We start from the raw sequence: 20959 nt of genomic DNA on the forward strand, positions 1-20959 counted from the left end.
AACCTTTTCAGCTTCCTGAACTCTGGAAGAGATGAGAGAGAACGTTTTTGAAATATATCACTCTGGAAAGGGTTACAGAGACATTTCTAAGACTCTGGGACCACAGTGAGAGCCATTATCTCCAAACATAGGAGGCTTGGAACAGTGGTGAATCTTCCCAGAAGTGGCTGGCCTACCGAAATTCCTCCAGTAGCACAGCAACAACTCATCCAGGAAGTCACAAAAGAACCCAGACGAATATCAAGGAAGTTGCAGGCCTTGCCACAGATAAGGTCAGTGATTATTGTAATCTTTGGAAAGAGACTGGTCAAAAATGGTAACCATGGGAAAGTTGCAAGGGAAAAAAATCATTGCTAAAAACACCTTGATGAACCTCAAGTCTTCTGGAATAATATACTGTTACTGATGAGTCGTAAGTGGAACTTTCTGGAACATGTGGGTCCTGTTAGATCCGGCATAGAGCTAACACAGCGTTCCACTTCAAGAATATCATTCCAACAGGCAAACGGTAGTGTGACGGGGTGAGGATGTTTTGCTGCTGCTGCTTCAGGGCCTGGGCGATTTGCCATAATCGATGGTAACATGAATTCTACTCTTTAACGGAAAATCCTGCAGGAGAACGTTCGATCATAAGTCTGTGATCCGCAGCAAAACAATAATCCGAAGCTCAAGAGCAAGTCCACCTCTGAATGGGTCAAAAGAAAGAAAAATAGTCAAAATCCTAACTTGAACCTCATTGAGATGATGCGGCAGGACCTTAAATGGGCAGTTCATGCTAGAAAGTGTGGCTGAATGAAAGCAATTCTGAAATGAAGAGAGGGCCAAAATTCCTCCACAGTGATGCAGAAGGCTGATCTCTAGTTTTTGGAAACGCACAGTTGCAGTTGTTGCTGCCAAAACTGGCAGGGTCAGTTAAATTTAGTTCTCCTTGTCTTTTATTACATTTTGTATTAAGATGTGAAACTTTTTAGTGTAAAAACGGAGGAAATCAAGAGGGGGCAAATAGCAATATCACAGCAACATCAGCCTACACTTTAGTACAGTATCCTCTCTTCTCATCCAGAGTGGTTCTGACCATGTGTCTCGCATTATGTGTCCATTATGTGACCATGTGTCACCTTGCATTAAACCTCATCATATCCTAGAAGCTTCTATTTAGAGTAGAAATCATGAACATGGAGGATTTGCTCTCTTGTGAAAAGAAGTCCAGTTTGATCCTGACCAGATCAGAACTGAAGATCCACTTAAATGACCCTCCAACTTGTAATTCCCAAGAGCAAGATTTAGGGATGTCACTTCTTAAGAGAGCTTCTCAAAAGCTGGGACTAGAGATGTTAGATAAACATGGTGGCTCTCATAGCGCAATTAAACGAGATGTAATAGTGGCTTTTGATTTTTTGTTTGTATATGAATCACTTTACAATCACTAAATACTGGGATAATTGGTAAATGGAAGGTTAAGTCATTCTTTGTAAGATTTTTGATCAGATTGATTGTTTTGATCTTTTTGGTGCCATAAATGGTGAATTATCATAGCCCGCATGTTCTCTTGAAGTGAATGCACTAACCTAACCAAATAGCTGTTTTTGAGTGTTTGAGTGCAGAGAAATAATTCCAATGCAAACACTAAAAATTTTTTCTCCTTCATGTGTACATCTTAAATCAAATGTTTTGAGTCCAGGTGTTAATGGAAGTTGTGGTCAGTTATTCGTAGTCAGTTATTCTTGAGCTATAAGTACGTGGTGTGCAATATCCAACATTTCCCCACAACCCAAGCTCACCTGCCCAGCATCATCTTGTGAGCTGGGAGTCAGGTTTGCAATCTTCAGCCGATGTATTATCTTTATGCTGTTTTTTTTCTATTGATTACATTTAAAATCATGAACCTTGCCATTAGATAATAAACTGTTTAGTTTCACATTTTGAACTTCATAACTCCAACCATACGTGCTTTACTGCTTGGGTGTGTTTCCTTGTGCAGGAATCTGTGGGGAACCCTAAATTATTTGGAAGAAATTTAATTATCTGTATATTTTAAAAAAATAGCAGTATAATGCAAACTTTTTACATGGTGTTTCTTTTTCACAGTTAAAATGACAATTTCTTCCCTGTATTGACATTTATAGTTTTTAGAAGCATTGCATGCAGTGCTAAAACCTGCAGCTTTTTATAGCAGCTAAAAATATTTGCATACAACGCTGGTATGTACCATGTATTTTATGCTGACATAGCAGCTAAGCAAATACAAGCTCAGATCTGAGGTTGTGTATGCTCTAAGGAGGGACGTAGCATAAAAAGAGTTGGAGGATTCCGAGCTCTACATTATCTTGAATGCAGCAAAACACTCTTGGTTTTAACTCTATTTCGCAATTTTATTGAAGTCATGAGTCTGAGGAACCAAGTAAGCAGCTCATCTCAGGGATTTGAAAATTGCTCTCAGGTGATTAAGAAGATTGGTAATTTATGAAAGCCTCTCTTGGACCATCTTAAGAGGCTGTATAACCTCCCATTACAAGGCCGTAAATCTGGCCACCATCTTGACTCTGTGTAGCCCCCCTGCTAGTATGCACTTGCCCAGCTAGCAGCCCTGTTGCTGATTTAATGCTGTGTTTATGTGAAACGGAAGCCTGCGCTGTAAAATGGCGTTGTCCGTTAAAACGCTGCTGTGAAGGCCTGCAGACAGTGAATAGATCTCACGTACTCAGCATGTCTCTGCTGAAAGCATTTAGATTTACAGTCATGTTCTGGCCTGTCCTAGCATTTCATTACAAGTATATAACATGAATTATTGGAGAACGTTCTTGTCACATAAAGAAATCTTCATTTCTTAGTGTAGAGCAGATGAAGGTCAAGCAGTGGTAGATTTTGCTTCTTAGCTGCTTGTTCATGACCTGTAAAAATACGTTTTCTTCTTACAGCAGATCTGAGGTTGTGTATGCTCTAAGGAGGGAGGTAGGATAAAAAGAGTTGGAGGATTCCGAGCTCTACATTATCTTGAATGTATGAGGGGGGAATATTTCTAGCAAAGCTCTGAATCTTTTTTTCACCTTTGATTCATCAGTGATGCTGCACATCTCGCGTCTCCTGTCAAGGTAGTAGTTGAGGTAATATACAAAGCTGAAGTTGGCCTCTTATTTGCTAGCGTTTTTGAATTTTCCATTCTAACTTAAATGGTGCATTGGTTATATTCTGGTGGACTGGTTCCTTAGGACAGAACTGAAAATTCTAAGAAGAACTTGGTTCGTCAGTTGTATTCTAGCACTTTGGAGGCTACCTCCTGTACCATTTAAGGTGGAACAATAAATTTGAATAAGAAGCCGGTCCATCAGTTATGTTCGGGCACCCTAGAGACCAACTGCACCATATAAGGTGGAACGGAAACTTGATTAAAAAGCTAGAGAGAAGCCAGTTAATGTGCACAGACATCATGGACATAAAGTAAAACGAAAGAAAAGTGTCAATCTCAACTTCAGCTATGCGCAACCTTCAGATTCCCATCTGTATTTGTAGTGATAGAACTGTGGGCAGCACAAGGGGCGGGCTCAGGGGCTTAAGCCTAAGATGTCCACTCTCTCTAGCACTGCCCCTGCAGCAGTAGTCCTCAAGCTTTTCAGCTTTTGTTCCATCAGACCACAGGACTTGATTTGTAGTTTATCTAAGTTATTTTGCATATCTGAGATGTTGACTTTTGTATTGAGATCACCGCTAAGGTTAACTTCTGATGACCCTGTCATGTAGATGTTTGTCCAACAACACTGCACAGTGGACCAGTCATCATTATTCCTGTGAAATAACTAAAGTTTGGGAGGAGGGCCGTACCTGAAGCTCCTCCTGTTTCAAGTCTAACGTCCTATGAATTTCCATCTGTACCTTTTGGTTCCTGTGATGATCCTCGCTAGTCCTGTTTCTGGTCATCAAACAGAGATCTGGCCTTCTAGCACTAATTCTCAGTTTTCTCACTTCCTACAGTCATACAGTCTATTTGCATACTACTGCCATACTGTATTTGAAGGACTGGTCGCAAATAAGCTCTTAAAAACAGCGATAATTGCACTTTGCCTGCCAGAAGAGGTTTAGATTGTCCCTGTTTGTACTACATATCGTACCAAAGATGTCATATTCACATGCTTTTAAAACTTTGATTTTTCGATAACTTTAGTTCCCACGAACACGGCTGGCAGACGGTTTAAGGTGTGACCCTGAGTGATTTATGAGTGGCTTAGTGGCTAATTCCATTCGAAAACAACAGGGAAGGACCTGCGCTCTGTCAGTTTGTCTTCAGAGAGCTGTTCTGACCCAATGGCAATGGAAACACAGGCTTGGTGGTGAGCGCTGCAGAAATTAGTCAAAGTCAGTGAGTGCACACATACATATGCACATTAGTAAATGTCAGTATCTGGCAGTAATCAGATGTAACTAAGGTTACTAATGCTGTTTTCAGTGCATGCTCTCTCTCTCTCTCTCTCTCTCTCTCTCTCTCTGTTGGCAAGTTTGTGGCATGAGTTTGCCCTCCGAAAATGCTGAAACTTTAGACTGGCACATTCTGCCTGCGGTTAGCTTCTCTCTCTCTCCAAAATGTCTCGCCTTTACACGCACACACAGTCTAGGAGCTGCTTTTAACCTCTCTATCATTCTTTCTTTCCACATTTCTTTCCCTTCTCCTAACTGCCTTGTTCTCCTTTTCTTGCTGCTCCAAAATATGTGCCAAATCTCCATTTAAGAAAGCATTTGGAGTAGAAAAATCGGTTTCATTTGAACTTCATCTATTTCCCACAGCATGAACACAGTTCTTTGTCTATGTCATTTGTCCAGTTGTTCACACTGGTCAGCAAATAACAGTTCCCTCTGTAGTTGATCTTATGTGTGCATGTGTGTGTGTGTGCGCGTGCATTGTACAGCTGTTCTCTGTGTGTGTTGTTTTTAGGCCCACTGTGACTGCACTACTGGGAGTCTCCACAGCATATGGACCAATACAGAATAATTAGCTTCTGTGTGTGTGTGTGTGTGTGTGCATACGCACAGAGGGGTGTATGTGATGCATATGTATTCTTGATACAGTTGTATGCAATTCAAAAGTTTTGACACCCCTGATCAGGAGAACACTACCTACTGGAATGCATAATGTCAATAGTAAAGTTTGGTAGAGGAAGGATAATGGGCTGGGGCTGTTTTTCAGTGCTTGGGCCCCTTAGTTTCAGTGAAGGGTAATGTTAATACTAAAGCATACAAAGAATTTCAGGCAATTACATGCTTCCAACTTTGTGTCAGCAGTTTGGGGACGACCCTTTCCTGTTCCAGCATGACTGTGCCCTGTGCAGAAAGCGAGCTCCATAAAGACATGGTTTGATGAGTTTGGTGTTGCCTGAACAGAGCCCTGACTTCAACCCTAATTGACACCTTCGGGGGTTAAAAAAAAACAAAAATGCTGAAGTTTCCAAAACTTAAATTATTAAAAGATACAGAGAAAATTAGACTCCTAACAACAGTGTAAGACCTGGTAGACCACCAAAACCAGCCACCTTCAGATAAACAGTATTTAAAGCTCCACAAGTGTTTCTGTCCATCCTTCCACTGTGAAAAGACAACATTATAGGTCTTGAAAGATGTGTAGCTGTCAAGAAGTTGTTACATTACGCTTGATGCATTTAAATACATTTTTTTCTCTGTACTGATTATTTGTGACTGTCCCTGTATGTTGTGTTTGTGTGCTACAGCATGCCTTTTAAAAAACATTTACTGTTTGGCTTTTTTGGCTTTCTGTCTAAATAAATTGCTGAAAATGGCTATTGGGTTTGCTCTTGAATATTAGGTACAGATCTATATGAGCTTTAGAGAGTAACACAGGAGTACTGAGGAATAGAATTTATTGTCTAGGAAGTAATAAGTAATCACAACACAGTTTGAGAGAAGTAATTAGCAGTGGTTACTTTTTTGAGCAATAACCCCAACACTGAGAGGTGGGTCCTGTACATGTATTTCTTTGCATGCATGTGTATAGGTATGTTCATGTTTGGAATCATGTTTGTACGAGTGAGTACTGTAGTTTGTGTGTTCATGTTTGGAATATGTGCGGCTACTGTAATACGTGTTTGTTTGCCTGTGTGTGTTGGCGTGAGGTGTTCGGTCTCAGTTTCTTTGCAGTTGCTGCTGTTTCTCCATCTGCTAACATGCCTTCAATCTGACATCAGTCGCCCAGGAGAGAACGCCACTGCGTGTGCATGTGTGTGTGGGTGGGGGAAGCGGGGGGCATGGGAGCACAGCTGAGTAGACAGGTCACACCAACCGGACGCCGACCAAGAAAAAGTTAGGGCGTGTGTTTTGTGTGTGTCTGTTGGAGTCAAACTAGTGATATTACTGAACGAGTTAACCAAAAGCATCATATGATTAATTTGCATAATCATATTACCTGCTTGTAACCATTTTTGAAAACCACTATTAAAATGAGAGCGTGAGCGAGAGAGGGCAAGGGGGGGGCAAGGGAGAGGGAAAAAAAGAGATAGCATGAGGCCACATAGGCAGTGTTCAAAATAGCATACTGTGTATACTGCGCACTGCTCTAGTGTATACTGTATACTGTACCAGTATATACTGTATATACTGTATACTGCACACTGCTCTACTGTATACTGCACGCTGCACACTGCTTTAGTGCATACTGCAAACTGTACCAGTATATACTGTGTACTGCACACTGCTCTAGTGCATATTGCATACTGTACCAGTATATATTGTATACTGCACACTGCTCTAGTATATACTGTATACTTCAAATGGCATTTATACTACATACTGTGCCAGCATATACTGTATACATCAAACAGCACTAGTATGTACTGTATACTGCAAAGTGTACCTATATATACTGCATGCTGTGCCAGTATACTGTATACACTGTATACTGCACTAGTACATACTGTATACTGTACACTGATTGATACCTAGAGAAATGCATTAATATATATTGCATTCTGAATACTTCACTTGTATACATTGCATACTGTACCACTATATACTGCATACCTCATACTGTACCAGTATAGTTTGCATACTGCAAACAAAATAACTCCACAGGAAACAAATGAGTGGGAAGATGTGCGAAGATGTCTCACTTTAAAACTAAAAATACCAGATTGTATTTTTGCTTCATTTTTCTATCATTTCATTGGTGTAAGAAGATTCACTGGCAAAAAAAACGGACTCTCTCTGTCTCTATTTATACACAATCCCTCTCTCTTCTTCTCTCTTTCCACAGATACGTATCGGTCCCTCTTCTCCTTCTCTCAGGGTCACCTGAGCTCTCTGTTTGAGAGCGGTTACACCTCCATCTCTGCTGCAGTCGCCCCGCACGTCTCCACCCTCTTCTCTGACCTCTCCCTCTTCATCCGGGACGCCTCCTCTAACATCTCCGTCGAGGCTGCTGTCCACCGTTTCTACGACAACCTCTTCCCGCTTGTCCATACCCACCTCATCAGTCCGGGTGCGGCGGCAGCCGTCACCGATGGCAACAACCTGTCTGACTGCCTGCGGATGACCCGGCAGGATGTAAACCCGTTTGGGCATCATGCCCGGGCGATGGCGGAGGAGCTGGCAGAGGCCCTGCGGGCGGCCAGGGAGCTGACCCGTGCCTTTTCAGTGGGCGAGGAAGTGATGAATGGGACAGAAGTGGCACCACTGACTAAAGAGTGCACGAGAGCGCTGGTGAAGATGCAGTACTGCCCGCACTGCCGTGGACTCACCCTCATACGGCCGTGTGGGGCGTACTGCCTCAATGTGATGCGCGGCTGTCTAGCCAGTCTGTCTGAGCTAGACATGCACTGGAGGCGCTACGTGGCCATCCTGGAGGATCTGACCCTAGCCGTGGCTGGTGAACACAGCCTGGAACTTGCCCTGCTCAGGATCAGAGGTCAGGTCAACGAGGCCATTCTCTATGCCCAGCTTCATGGACCCAGGCTGACTGCCACAGTGAGTAATAACACACAAAAACTTGGCACATAAAAAATTGTGAAGGATGATATTACTTTGTGCAAAACAAGACTGTGCACAACAATAACCTTTCATCAAATTCAAATCATAATATCTCCTCTTCTACTTAAACACGTGTTGTATGGAGTGAAGTTGTAGAATTATCTGCTACTTCTGATTGTTTCAGTGAGCTGAAATGTCATGTGTGTTTCAGCATACATGCCATGGCTGATGTTCCAGGATTAAAAGGAATCAACGTAAAACTTAAAGGAGTGAAACTTTCTTAGTCAAACTGTGTTTTAGGGCTGTTTTGAAGTCGTTTAGATGACTGTGAGTGACTGGTTGGTGTTGAATGCTCTAGCTGGGTAGAGTCCAATCATGTTAATGACAGGAAAAATACATCTTTAGTGTCAGCAGTCGCATGCCAAACTGCCAGTCATGTCTCTCTCTCTCTCTCTCTCTCTCTCTCTCTCTCTCTCTCTCTCTCTCTCTCTCTCTCTCTGTCTCTCTCTCTCTCTCTCTGTGTGGTGTGTGTGTGTGTATGTATATGTGTGTGACACGTCTGTTGACCAAAAGAAATGGCCCGTGTATCTATCTATCTATCTATCTATCTATATATATATATATATATATATATATATATACATACATACATACACACATATAAAACATGTATATGGGATGCTCTCCTCTCTGTTTTCTTTCTTTTTCCTTTGTCCTGTCTGTCTTTTCCTGCTTCTCCTTCTTCTGCTTTACCTTCTTTCTTTTTTCTTTCTTTTTTTTCCTTCTGCGTCTCTCTTGCTTAATGTTCTCTTACACTTAAAGGGGTACTCTCCCTCTTTTTATTGCTTCTTTCTTTCTCTCTCTCTCTCTCGTCTCAGTCTCTTTCCTTTATTTATCTTGTTTCCTGTCTTCTCCTATGGTATATAAAGGACAGCAGTAAAGTGCATGATTATGTACTGTGTGCAGTTATATGGATGAGTGGAGCTGGAGAATGGATTATTCTTAGTTCACTGTTCTTTCAGGCTTTTCTGGTTGCCTGGCGCTAAAAGTTTCAGCCAATCTTTCTCTCTCTCTTTCTCAAATTCCCTTTTAACAAGTTGTGTTGGTTCTGGAACCCAGTATATTGTTTGAGACCATTCTTTGTGAAGTGGAACCAGGCAATGGCAGAATTGCAGATTAATTTTAGTTTGCTTGGAAATTAACTCCAGATCTCCAAAGCCATAAATGACACACAAAAACTATGACAGTTCAGTCTGGTACTTTCTCGTTGTTAAGCTGAGGTTAGAGAAGCCTCTCGCACGCATTCACATGTGATGCAAAGTCGTCAGTGATGTCATCATAAGAGAGCTCACAGTTAACCTCATGATTAATGTTCGTGATGGCAAGTCCACTCAGACACTCATGTGATGTCACTATTACCTGTTTGTGAATGGCAGAATCAAAATATATTCTGTGTGCTGTACAGTTTGGTGTGAGAACAGTCATTAGAAAACATGAACATGAAAGTGTATTCTTTTGTAAGCAAACCAAAATGTCAATGTTTAAATACTTCAGTTCCCTATATATATATATATATATATATATATATATATATATATATATATATATATATATATATATATATATATATATATATATATACACACATATACCCACCGACCCAGAAGGATAAGCGGTTTAGATGATGTATGTATGTATGTATGTATGTATGTATGTATGTGTATAGAGAGTAAGAGAGGAAAAACAATAAGAGAAAGAGAGGTGAGAACGATATTAAAAAGGGGGAGAGAAGAAAAAGACAACTGGGTAGAGAAGTGTGGGAGACAGAGAAGAAGAGAGAAAAAGGCAGGGAGAGAGAGAGAGAGAGAGAAGAGAGGTAGAGAGTGAAAGGGAGACTTAGGCCCGATCCCATTTCACCCCTTGCCCCTACCACTCAGCCCTTAGCCCTCTGTTTTGCGTGTTCACGTATAGGGTTAGGGTGTCCCAGTTTTTGTTGAGATAGAGGGGTAGGGTGAAGTGTTAGGGCTACATGGCCCTCCGAACGGAGGTTTTTCAGAGGCGCAACTCCAAACGGAGTGTTATCAGAAAAACAGAAGAACCGGCAAGATGGCTGCGTGAGCGACTAAAGAAACCCACAAATGTGAGAATTTTCTCCGTTAAAAAAAAAATCACAGTCACCATTGTATTATCTTAGTTAAATCGTGTTTCAGTGTATTATGGTCGTTTTCTTCCTAACAAGCATAAAAAAATCGCTAATAGCATGCTAATGTCTCAGTAGCTAGCTAGCAAGCCAACTTGCCCGTTCCACCTTAAATAGTCCAGCAGTATTGACGCCTGAAGTGCTAGAATGTAGCTATCTGCTGCACCATTTAAGGTGGAACGAGAAAATTCAAACAAAAAGCTGGTGAATAGCTGACTTCGGCTTCATATCACTGAAGAATTAGCGGTGGGCAATAATAAATAATTGTCTTATCCCCCCTCTTTGAAAGCATATGATGCCCTAAATGTAACTAAAGCCCAGCAGTGAGGAGCTGCACTTTTCCCTTCTCTGCTATCACTGAAGACGGACCGGGTCACCTACAGAGCAGCCTGTTAGTGAAGCGATGTTTTTTTCTTTTTTTTAAATTTGAGGCTTGTCCCATTTCGTAGGGCAAGATTTCAACCACTCAAAAACAAGGGGTAGGGGTAAAAAGAAGAAACGGGATTGGGCCTTAGAGCCAATGAAGAGAGGAAGAAAGAAAGGAAAGACAGAAGGAAAGAGAGTAAGAGAGATTGAAAGGAGATGAGAAAGAGAGAGGGAGAGAGAGAAATAAGAAAATGGGAGAGAATGAGAGGGAGAGATAGAAAAGGAGGGCAGAAGAACGAGAACAAAATATGCAAATGACTTTCAATGGTTCATACAAATTGGCTAAAGTGAGTTCAAAAGCCTGAAAATATTTTGTCTAATCTCTCTTGCTCTTTCTCTCGTTTTCTCTCACCACAACCCACAACTTCTCTCTGTTCGTTAAACCCACTCTGTTCTTCTTTCACTGCTGTGCCCTTTAAACGTCCAGGAGCTTTCTTCACACAGGACTTGTGGGCCGTGAAGGAAAACAGTAAAACCTGAAGCCACATGACTGCCGCCATCATCATCGTCAGTCCAGTCTCTATTTGTCTAATTTAAGTGCGTTAGTCCAGTATTCACTGCTCTCTCTGCTTCTGCTTGTGATGGAGTGCAGTTCATTGCTGTGAAAATAAAGCTGAGATGTTTTGAAAGCAGATAGTTTTCCCTCTCCAAAGATCATAAAGAGTGAACCGTGCAGTGGCCTGTGTGTGTGTGTGTGTGTGTGTGTGTGTGTGTTATTAGAGGAATTATGATGGTGTGGTATTTCTCTGTGATGTTTTCCCAGAGGGGCTGTGGTTGGCATTCCCTCCACCCCCCACCCCGCTATGCAGTCTTGAGATGGCACTACGCCCTATGAAGTGTGTGTGTGAGAGAAAGTCACACACTTGGTTGCGAGTCTTCTGTCCACTCTCAAACACACACACAGAGTACTGTGCAAAAGTCAGACACCACCCTTCATTTATTTTATTTCCAGCCTAAAGAGCCATTAAGCACAAATTATTCATTTTTCTGGAGATATTTCTGAAGAGATTAGATATAAGATACTCCACTTGCAAAAGGAATGAGAAGGTCAAAGGAAAATAAGCGAAACAACAGGAGTTTCCAAAACTTTTAAAAAAAATCATTAAAAGAAAGAGAGACAATGGGACTCGCATTGGCTTTCATGTGAATAGGTAATGGCAAAATGTTGACACCCCAGGTGAAATTGCAAAACAGCAATGTTAAAAATGATGATTTCAATTTTTCGTGTGTTGGTGATTCTGTGCACATAATGTGAAGTGCTGAGGTGTGTTTTTCATTTAAAGAAATTATGTTAAAAGCACCATTTAAGCTAACAGCAGCATAGAAAGTAAGTCTAAGATGCAGTGTGTGTATGTATGTATGTGTGAGGAAGAGGCGATATAATCAATATTCTCAATTTTTAACAATAAAATATTGTGTTAATTTTTTTTTTTTTTCAGATATCAGCCAGTCCAAATATGTGTGTGTGCATAGGGATCGTTCTACCAAATCAGTTCAAAGTCAAACCCATTTTGGACTTTCAACTGACTTAAACTTTAGACTAAAATCCTTTCTCTTTGAGTGACCCTCTAAATTTCATATAAATAAATGATTGAACATTCCATTTTGTCACTACCGATACAATAATAATACTACTGAAACTTTTCCAAATGTTTCAGTCGTGAATTTTTTTTTTTGTGCTAATTTTGCGCATAAATCAAAAAACACAGTACATGATTAGCAAACACAGCTTTGAACAGTTATTCACACATAAAATTATAATATTTTACTAAACCATGAAAGGTTTACTTAATTGCAGAAAATCTGTGTTTTGGTAGTGACAGTTCTTAATGTTACACGCTGATTTTTCAGACTTTGGGACGCAGTTACTTCAAAACAATGCGATGTAACTGCTCACCATGAGGAACAGGGATCTCACTGTAAATGCAGAGGTAGTGCAGTGAAAGTGACATGAAAATGAGAGACAGCATGTTTTTTTATGTAAACAAGTTATGAGATCTAAATCTTTAGAAGGAATCAAAAAGATGTTAACCTTCAAAAAATTCTCTTCTTCTTACAAGTGTAACTTTAGGGGTTAGTGTTTGTGACAACCTCCTCCCAAATGATGATTTTGTATATATTTAGCTCATTATTATAAAAATTAATGCCTTGGGATAAATAGATCATAACATAATCCTTGTTAATATCTAAAGTCTGAATACTTGTTTTGTGGGACCACAGTTTGAACTCACTGGGTAGAGTGGTCTGTATATGTGTGCGAGAGAGTCAGGGTGAGACGCTTGGACATAAATATAGTGCAAGTCTCTCTCTCACACACACACACACACACACACACACACACACACACACACTTTCATACACACATGAACTCAAGCTCGTGTGTGTGCTGAGATCAGGTTATAGTAGAGATGGTATACCGCAGATGACTCTGGCTGCTTCATATGTGGCTGGACTCTCTGTTGGTCAGTGTGTAGTCTCAGAAGGTATAGAGTTTTCACACATTCAGGGGTCGTATTCTTTTGCATGTCTGTGGTTTTTGTGTTATGCGCGTTCCTCAGTGCATGTCTCCATCTGTGTATCTGCGTGCCTCTCTATGTATGGTGCCTTGCGAAAGTATTCAACCCCCTGCTGAACGTTCTCAACACGTTCTGGGTTACAAATGATGCACATTTTTCCGATCAGTATTTTTCATGTGAACTCGTTTGCTCTTGCATTAAGCTTTCAATGCCAAGATAAGTCTGTCTGCAGGTATTTGAAAGAAAATGAAAAACTGAAATCTGTGGCTTGCTTGCACACCCTCTTGCTCTGGAAGCTCCAAGCTTACACAGATGAAAAACAGTCCTCTAAGAAGAACAATATTCTCTTGAAGGGGAATTCCACCAATTCAGTTATTTAGATGTGAACAAAGTCAGAGTGTTTTGATCAATCTGAAACATGAGGTACCAGTCAAGAGTTTGATTTGCATGTTTTTCATAACCTTAGACATTTTGATCTGAAAGCTTATGCTTCAAAGCTTCCAAGTTGTTTCTAAGACCAGTATACATCTTCACATCGATGCCTATATATGAATTTCTGTCCAAAATAAACAGCCAGCCCAAAAAATTAAACTATAACTTTTAAAGCAAGTAGAATGCTTGAGTTCGCAAGATTTCAGTGAGTTCCGTTCATTTCAGCAGTTGAGTAGTGTGTGATCCCTAATCGTTTAGTATGTGATACCCATCATTTTTGTCGCCCAAAAAAATCTGCCAAAAACAGTCAGGTAGTATGAGATGCCCAGTCTTTTTATAATCTGTTGAGACTTTAAAAGTCATGTAATGTACCCAAGGCTTTAGTGGTACGTCTGTGCTTGTTATGTCCATGTCTGTTCATGCATTTTACCCAGTCAGTTGTGCTGTAATGAGGAAGGGCAGAGTCTAAATAGCCTTTTGTCAGAATGCTGTGCATATTTTAGCTGCTGCTTTATATTGGGTTTTGTTTGTTTTGTATTGTTTGTGATTTTTCTATTTATTTATTTTTTTTTAGAATTTTCTGTTGTCGCCTGATAAAAAATTAGTTTACCTAGGCTGTGAGCCAGAACACTTTTTACAAGTAGTAGTGGAGTTGGCCACAAACCGGGACACTTCTTACCACGGTAAAGTTTGAGTGGCTGTGAGCCAGGACACTTTCCACTGCACTAGTGTAGTTTGACTAGGCCGCAAGCCACGAAGTCTGTGGTAGCGGAGTTTAACAAGGCCGTGAACTGGGACACTTCTTACCGCAGTAGTGGGATTTGATTTGGCCACAAGCTTTGACATTTCTTATCATGGTAGTGGAGTTTGACCAGGCCTCAAGCCAGGGACTTTGAACAGGCTGTCAGCTGGGTTGTTTTTGACTGTGATTTCAGAGTTTGACTAGGCCGAGGGGTTACCGGACTATGACTAGGCCACGACTGCCAAAGATGTATCCTGGTTTGAGGCCTAGTTAACTACACTACTGCAGTTAAAAGACTCCTGGCTCACGATCTAATCAAACTCTGGTAAGAAGTGTCCCGGTTCGTGGCCTAGTCAGAGTCTTCTACTGTTGTGTGAAGTGTCCTGGCTTGCGGCCCAGTCAAACTCTGCCACTGCAATGCAAAGGCTGTCAGGCGGTTCTCAGTTAAAAGTGGAAAATTCAAAACAAATCAGGGTCACTTTTCACTGTGGTAGCGGAGTTTGACTAGGCACCAGGCCAGGGATTTTGGACTGCCGTAGTGGAGTTTGACTAGGCTTCAAGCCGGGGATTTTGGTCCACAGTAGCGGAGTTTGACTAGGCCCTGAGCCGGGGATTTTGCATCACAGCAGCAGGGTTTGAGTGGCAGTAAGCCAGGGTCTTTGCACCTTGGTTGCAGAGTTTGACTAGGCAACGGAGTCTGCCTCAATCATGGTCCAGATAACTATACATCACGGTTTGTGTTTGGTTTTTTTTATTATCCCTGACCGCTGGGGAACTGTGTGTATATTTATGTGCATGTTATTTGTAAAGCTTCAGAGTTTCAGAAAAGCACTATAAAAATTAAACGCGGTAATTCCTTTTAAGTTTAATTAAATGTATTATTATTATTATTCTTATTGTATAGTATAGTGTGCTCAAACTTTTGACTGGTAGTGTATCTGTACTTAGATTTCCATGCCACACATGATTCATTTTATGTAAAAATAAAGCAAATCTGTATTGTACAAGAGTTTTTGCACATGTCTGTTTCACTGCTAGGCAAAGAGTTACTTACCACCTAAAAAGAGTAGCTTTGTGGTCAGAAAGTTACCATTGGTGAAGAGCTAAAGGATCACACACACGAATGTGCATCAAAAGAGCTATGGTCTCTAACCATATGTTGGCCATTAACTGGATACAGCACTTTTTGTCTATGTTAGTGTTTTTTGTTTTTCTTTTTGTTCTACTCTCTGTACCTCACATTGGCACATGTATAGCCCACCTCCAACCCATCTTCCATTTAGAGAGGATAGGGCACAGCAATGCACATTCTTTTCAGTCGCCAGTCTAAACTTCTTAAATTCTCTCTCCCTCTTTCTTTCTCTCTTAAATGCTATTTTGCTGTCTTTCCCATTCTGTGTATTATTATTGCATTCCAGAACCTCTTTTATCCTCATCTCTGGCTTAGATCTTCTTTTCTGTTCTCACTCTTTCTGAATTTTCTGCCTCGCCCTTTCCTTTTCTTCTGTTGTTTTCACTTCTCACCAAAAGTGAAAAGACTCACTTCTCGTCATACTTTATTGTTCCTTGTTTACTGCTCATTTGATAGCAAATTAAACTGCAGAGTAGAACTCATTATAGATGGTGTAATTTTGCCCCAACCTGCTGCACACTAACCAGCCCTTTTATACTTGCTACCTCAATATGCAAGAAATAAACAGTTTTGTGATGTAATGGATTATCGCTATCACATCATGGGCCCTGTTATAGCATGTAGTCTTACTGCGCTGTTCAACCTGTTATTTTGAGATCTCCCTTTGTGATTGTCTTGAGCTCTTGCTGTGTGATCTTCATGAGGTCTTTATCTTAACATCTTTCTGTGTAATCTTGAGATATTTCTGTGTGATATTGGGATCCATCTGTGTGATGTTCATAAGATTTTCCTGTGTGATCTTGATCTTTCTGTGTGACCGTTTTGTGTGATGTTCTTGAGATCTTCGTGTGATCTCTATGTGAACTTCATGAGATCTTTCTTTGTGATCATAATTAGATCTTTCTGTGTGATCTTGAGAACTTTCTGTATGATCTTCATGAGATCTTTGTGTGTGGTCTTGAGACCTTTAGCTTTTGTAAGAGGATTCTGTTTGATCTTTGTGAAATCTTTGCGAGATCTTTCTGTGTGATATTCATAAAATGATTCTGTTTGATTTTTGTGATATCTTTCTGTGTGATCATAGTGATATCTTTCTGTGTGATCTTTGTGAAATCTTTCTGTGTGATCTGCGGTAGGCCTGGGCGGTAGGGCAAACTAAACTAAAATAGAATAGAAGGTCAAAGCTGCCGCGGCCTGCGTGCGTGCCTTTGGTTTGGGGTCGGTGGCGATGGGGTGGGCAATGTTATTGATGATTGTGATTTTTAAACTAGAAAATACTGTGCTAATTATTGTAGAAATTGCCCAGGCCTAATCTGCTGGCGATCTCTCCATGAGATCTTCAAGAGAACTTTCTTTGTGAATTTTTTATGATCTTCTTGAGACTTCTGAGTGCTCAACCTGACACTCACTCTGCCATACAGTGACCTTTCAGGTAGGCAATTTGAACTCACTCCGCCAATCTCTGTTGTCCATGAGCAGGTGCTTAGGGCCACACAGTCTCCACAGGCCACCTTAACAACTTCTGAGTTATTACTGTACCTGTACATTGTCGAAGATGCTGGAGTTGAAGGTAAAAAGACAGTTGGTTAATGTAAAAGAACATACACATCGGGAACTGAGAAGCAGAAATAAAGATGATCAGAAAAAAATTAAAAGATAAAGTTAAAGATTTTTTTTCTTAACAGTGTTAACATTATGCCACTTTTTGGAATCTGGAGTCTGTCTAATGAAGAAGGTTAAACTTAGACAGATATTCTGACTGAAGTTCAGCTTTACAAAACCTACCAAACAGTGTTTAACAACTTTGTTAATCCCGATTTAGAAACTCAGGCTATGATTGTGTGCATGTACCTGAAAGCTCATGCTTTCAGGTACATGCACACAATCATAGCCTCATTTATTACGAACAGCCAGTTGTGAGAAACACAAGGAGTCACCACCAAAGAGGAAAAAAAGAAATCATGCTACCTAAGTATGTAGAGAGTGAGGAATTTATAATACATTAGCACTGTCACCACTGCCGCCAGGGTTAGATTGAGCAAAGCTTATATTTAGCTGCCTGGGCAAGAAATACGGAGTTGTGATACAGACTTCTACATTAAGAGTGCTGAGAAGGTTATGTGTAATTGAAAACCCCAAACAAGCCTCCAGTCATTAGCAATGCAAACATTGTCTAGTTATAAATGTATATAATTTAGACAGCTTATGTTTTTTTACATTAGCTAGGATGATGGGATGCCCCAGGAAACTCTCTTTAGGACCCCCTAAAGTCTAGAGCCTGCTCCGCTGTTGTCATTGTGGTTGGCATACAGCTCAGCTGACCGAAAGATTGTCGTTGTGTCAACAATTTGCTACAGACGTCAAAAGGTTTGTCCTCTGCTTCGTCACGTGCAGTGTGCATTTCCAAAAGCAGCTCATCTGTGGGCTACAGACATCTGAGACTTATGCGAAAGAACTCAGCTTCAGCTTCTGCATGAAAATCTGTGTTACTTTCGCTTTTCATGTCTACTCGAATGCATTTTAGAAGTAACCCTGGATAAGACACTCAGCTGGACCAACTGTAACTGCAACCTCAGAGCTTCCCACAGTCATCAGTTATGTGACGGACAGCAGTTTCAGATTTACGTTGCTTCACACAGATGTGGGGAAAAAAAAAAAAACACAGAAAGACAACAAAAGCCCGTAACTTTGTGCTGTGGTCAGATTAGACGAGTTAATATAGAGCTTTACCTTATTTCCTCCGAGGTTTAACACAGGGCTCTAATTACATTCTTACCAAGGAATGTTAATAGCAACTTGTGCTTTTAGATAATGGAAACAAGCCTCTGGAGGCTGCGGGGAGTGGGCCGCATTTCCACAGGCTCTGTTTCAACCGACCAGTGAAACACAGCCAGCGAGACGGGTCACAGACGGAGTGCCGTCTATTTTATTTTTTTTTCCTCTTTCTTCTGGCTGGGAATCCCTGCATCCCTCCATCGCTGTCATGGAGGGAAGACACTTCTGGTAACACTACTTGAACTCTGCTGATCTTATATGCTGTCATGAATTGTTATAACAGATTTTGTTTGATTATATAACAATCTCATGTTACCATTTCCGGTATGTCATTACAGGTGTCATAATGTTTGTCATGAGCTGGAGCAAGGGTGTCAAACTCAACCAGTATAAGGGCCATATTGAAAAATCTCATCAAATCTGTGGGCCTGAGGGAAAAAATGTTTTATTTCGTTTTTAATTTATGTTGTGCTACAACCTGAACTGGCCAATGTTTATTCAAAATACACAAACATTTCAACAGTGAAAGACAGACACTTAGTAGTAGACTTTGAAATATTACATGGACAAAATTTAAATGTCCACAGGAGCTCAGTCTTTTAAACCTACCTATTTACTTGAACGAGACACCTGACATCCTTTCTTTGCTGCAAGTTCTTTAAGACTTGGGCTCAATTTCGGAGCTGCTGAGCTAACATTAAGTGTTGATATTGCTATATACTGTTGTTGGGGTAGGATAGTCGGAGCACATTATGTTGCAGTGCATGCTGGGAACTGTAGTGCAGCTCATTGGCTAATATTAATAGAAAATAAAAATACTTTTGTGGGCCGGGTAAGGTTGTGTGGCGGGCCTGATCTGGCCAATGGGCCTTGTTTGACACATGGGAGCTAGACTATACCAAAATTACCATGTGACATAAGCTGTCATGTCATCAAACCTTATGACGTCTGTCCTGGCAATAACCAGTAATGGTAGTCTTGTGGAGCCAGATTTCGTGCCACTAACATCTGGGTAGAGATGGACGATATGGCAGATATAATATTGTGATACTACAAGAAATTTTCACAATTTTTTGACGTCATTCAGTGTTGTGACAGTACAGCTGGAGTAAAAGTGATGTGGAAAGAAATGGCAGCTGTGTTTTACAAAACAATGTGCAGTCACACCCACTGAAAAGCATGCTAGAACGACACTCGTAATCCACAGCAAACAAATATGTAAATAGATGTGCTCACCACTGAACAACGGTAAGAACTTTGTCTATGACTGTTCCAACAAGGCGCTGATGGAATAATTGTGTCTGAAGTGCGTGTCTCCACCTGTCTTGGCCAGTGGTTGTTACTGGTGTTCCAAATGCAATGCTGATATCAGCCGAAGCTATTTTGTCTTCCATTTCAGCAACGTCCACACAAAGTATAACCAATACTGTCTTTTTTTTTATGTTTTATATATTGAGTTGTAAACATCTGGCCAGGCTTGGTAAACTAAACATTTACCACATGCTGTTAGCAAACATGTCATTACTTTTCACTTGAGTGAATGTCTTCAACGAAAGTGTTTGAAATGCTTCCATTGAAACGAGTTTAAGCATTGAGCACACGTCTAGCAAGACTGAACCGAAGGACGTTTCTGAAACACTCATTTTGAAGAATGAACGTGAGCTAACGATAGCTTTGACTAGCAAGCTTGTGTTATCGATTGTCCTCCGGAGGTTAAAAGAGCACGGCTAGAGGAATTTGGGGGAGAGTTTTAAATGGGGCATATCCTCGTTTGCAGTGGATTTTGCTGCAGTCTAGCACCAAAAGATTAACAGGTGGTCCCCAGACATGTACTCTTCTTACAAGATCATGTCTGGCTCTACAGGACTACCAGTAATGACACTGTAATACAAACCCAGTTACAAAAATGTTGGGACAGTAAGTAAAATGCAAATGTATGAATCTACTCTGCCCTGTAGTTAAACAAAAATATTACAAGGACAAGAAATTTTATCATCTTTCGCACATATCTGCTTCAGAGAGCTCCCTTTTTTCTCTTTTTTCTGGCAGGGATTTCCTCTATTACTCTTGTACTGTGGAAATTTAATAGTTGGTACCCAATTTTTGAAAGAACGATTGAGTGCATGTAAATAAACCATAGATACACTGTATTTTAACACTGCTGTTGTTACTTAACAGAAATAGTGTAAATCCAGAAAAAAAGGATTGCTTATAGTTTACACAGACATTTGTGTTAATATAATGGTTGTTATTGTTATTACGGCAAAAACTTCGTCAGAATAACTAGTTGAACTAGTGAAACTGTTGACGAACAGTAAACAACAGTACTTCTGAGAAATTAAGTGACTAATTTTACAGATTTTTACTGTCATTGAGAAAATATACTATACTTTTATACTATATTTTACTGTAAATGAATACACTGATTTTGTTTGGCGCCCCAGCTGCCTGACTTTTTACTTTTTTTATATGGTGTAGCTGATCACTTTCTTCTCCCCCTCTCTTCAGTGTCTTTGTTCTTCCTTCTCACTCTTATTCATACACTTTTTCTTTCTTCATACATTTCCATTTATTTCTCTCTCTCTCTCTCTGCCCAGCAGTGCCTTCCTCCACAAATATGCTGATTGTGCACTCTCCCCCTAAGCTACCATGTAATAATCTGCCTGAATACAAATTTATAGACACAGGAAATAATTAAGCGTATTCATTGAATGAACTGCGGACCATTTGATATGAGTAATTAGGACGAGACGAAAATGTGCGCGCTGGTA

At 40.5% G+C, this 20959-nt stretch overlaps 1 protein-coding gene across 2 annotated transcripts in view; it reads left to right on the forward strand.

Annotated features, from left to right (window-relative positions):
* The window catches only part of gpc5c (glypican 5c), a 281178-nt gene that overhangs the window by 58294 nt on the left and 201925 nt on the right, over nt 1-20959 (forward strand). For both annotated transcript variants that reach the window (XM_036555964.1, XM_036555965.1), the window contains exon 3: nt 7253-7962. In XM_036555964.1, coding sequence (XP_036411857.1) covers nt 7253-7962 — 710 coding nt within the window. The remainder of the gene's footprint in view (nt 1-7252; nt 7963-20959) is intronic.

The sequence above is a fragment of the Colossoma macropomum genome, unplaced genomic scaffold, assembly GCF_904425465.1.
Source record: "Colossoma macropomum unplaced genomic scaffold, Colossoma_macropomum, whole genome shotgun sequence".
In the NCBI taxonomy this organism is placed as follows: domain Eukaryota; kingdom Metazoa; phylum Chordata; class Actinopteri; order Characiformes; family Serrasalmidae; genus Colossoma; species Colossoma macropomum.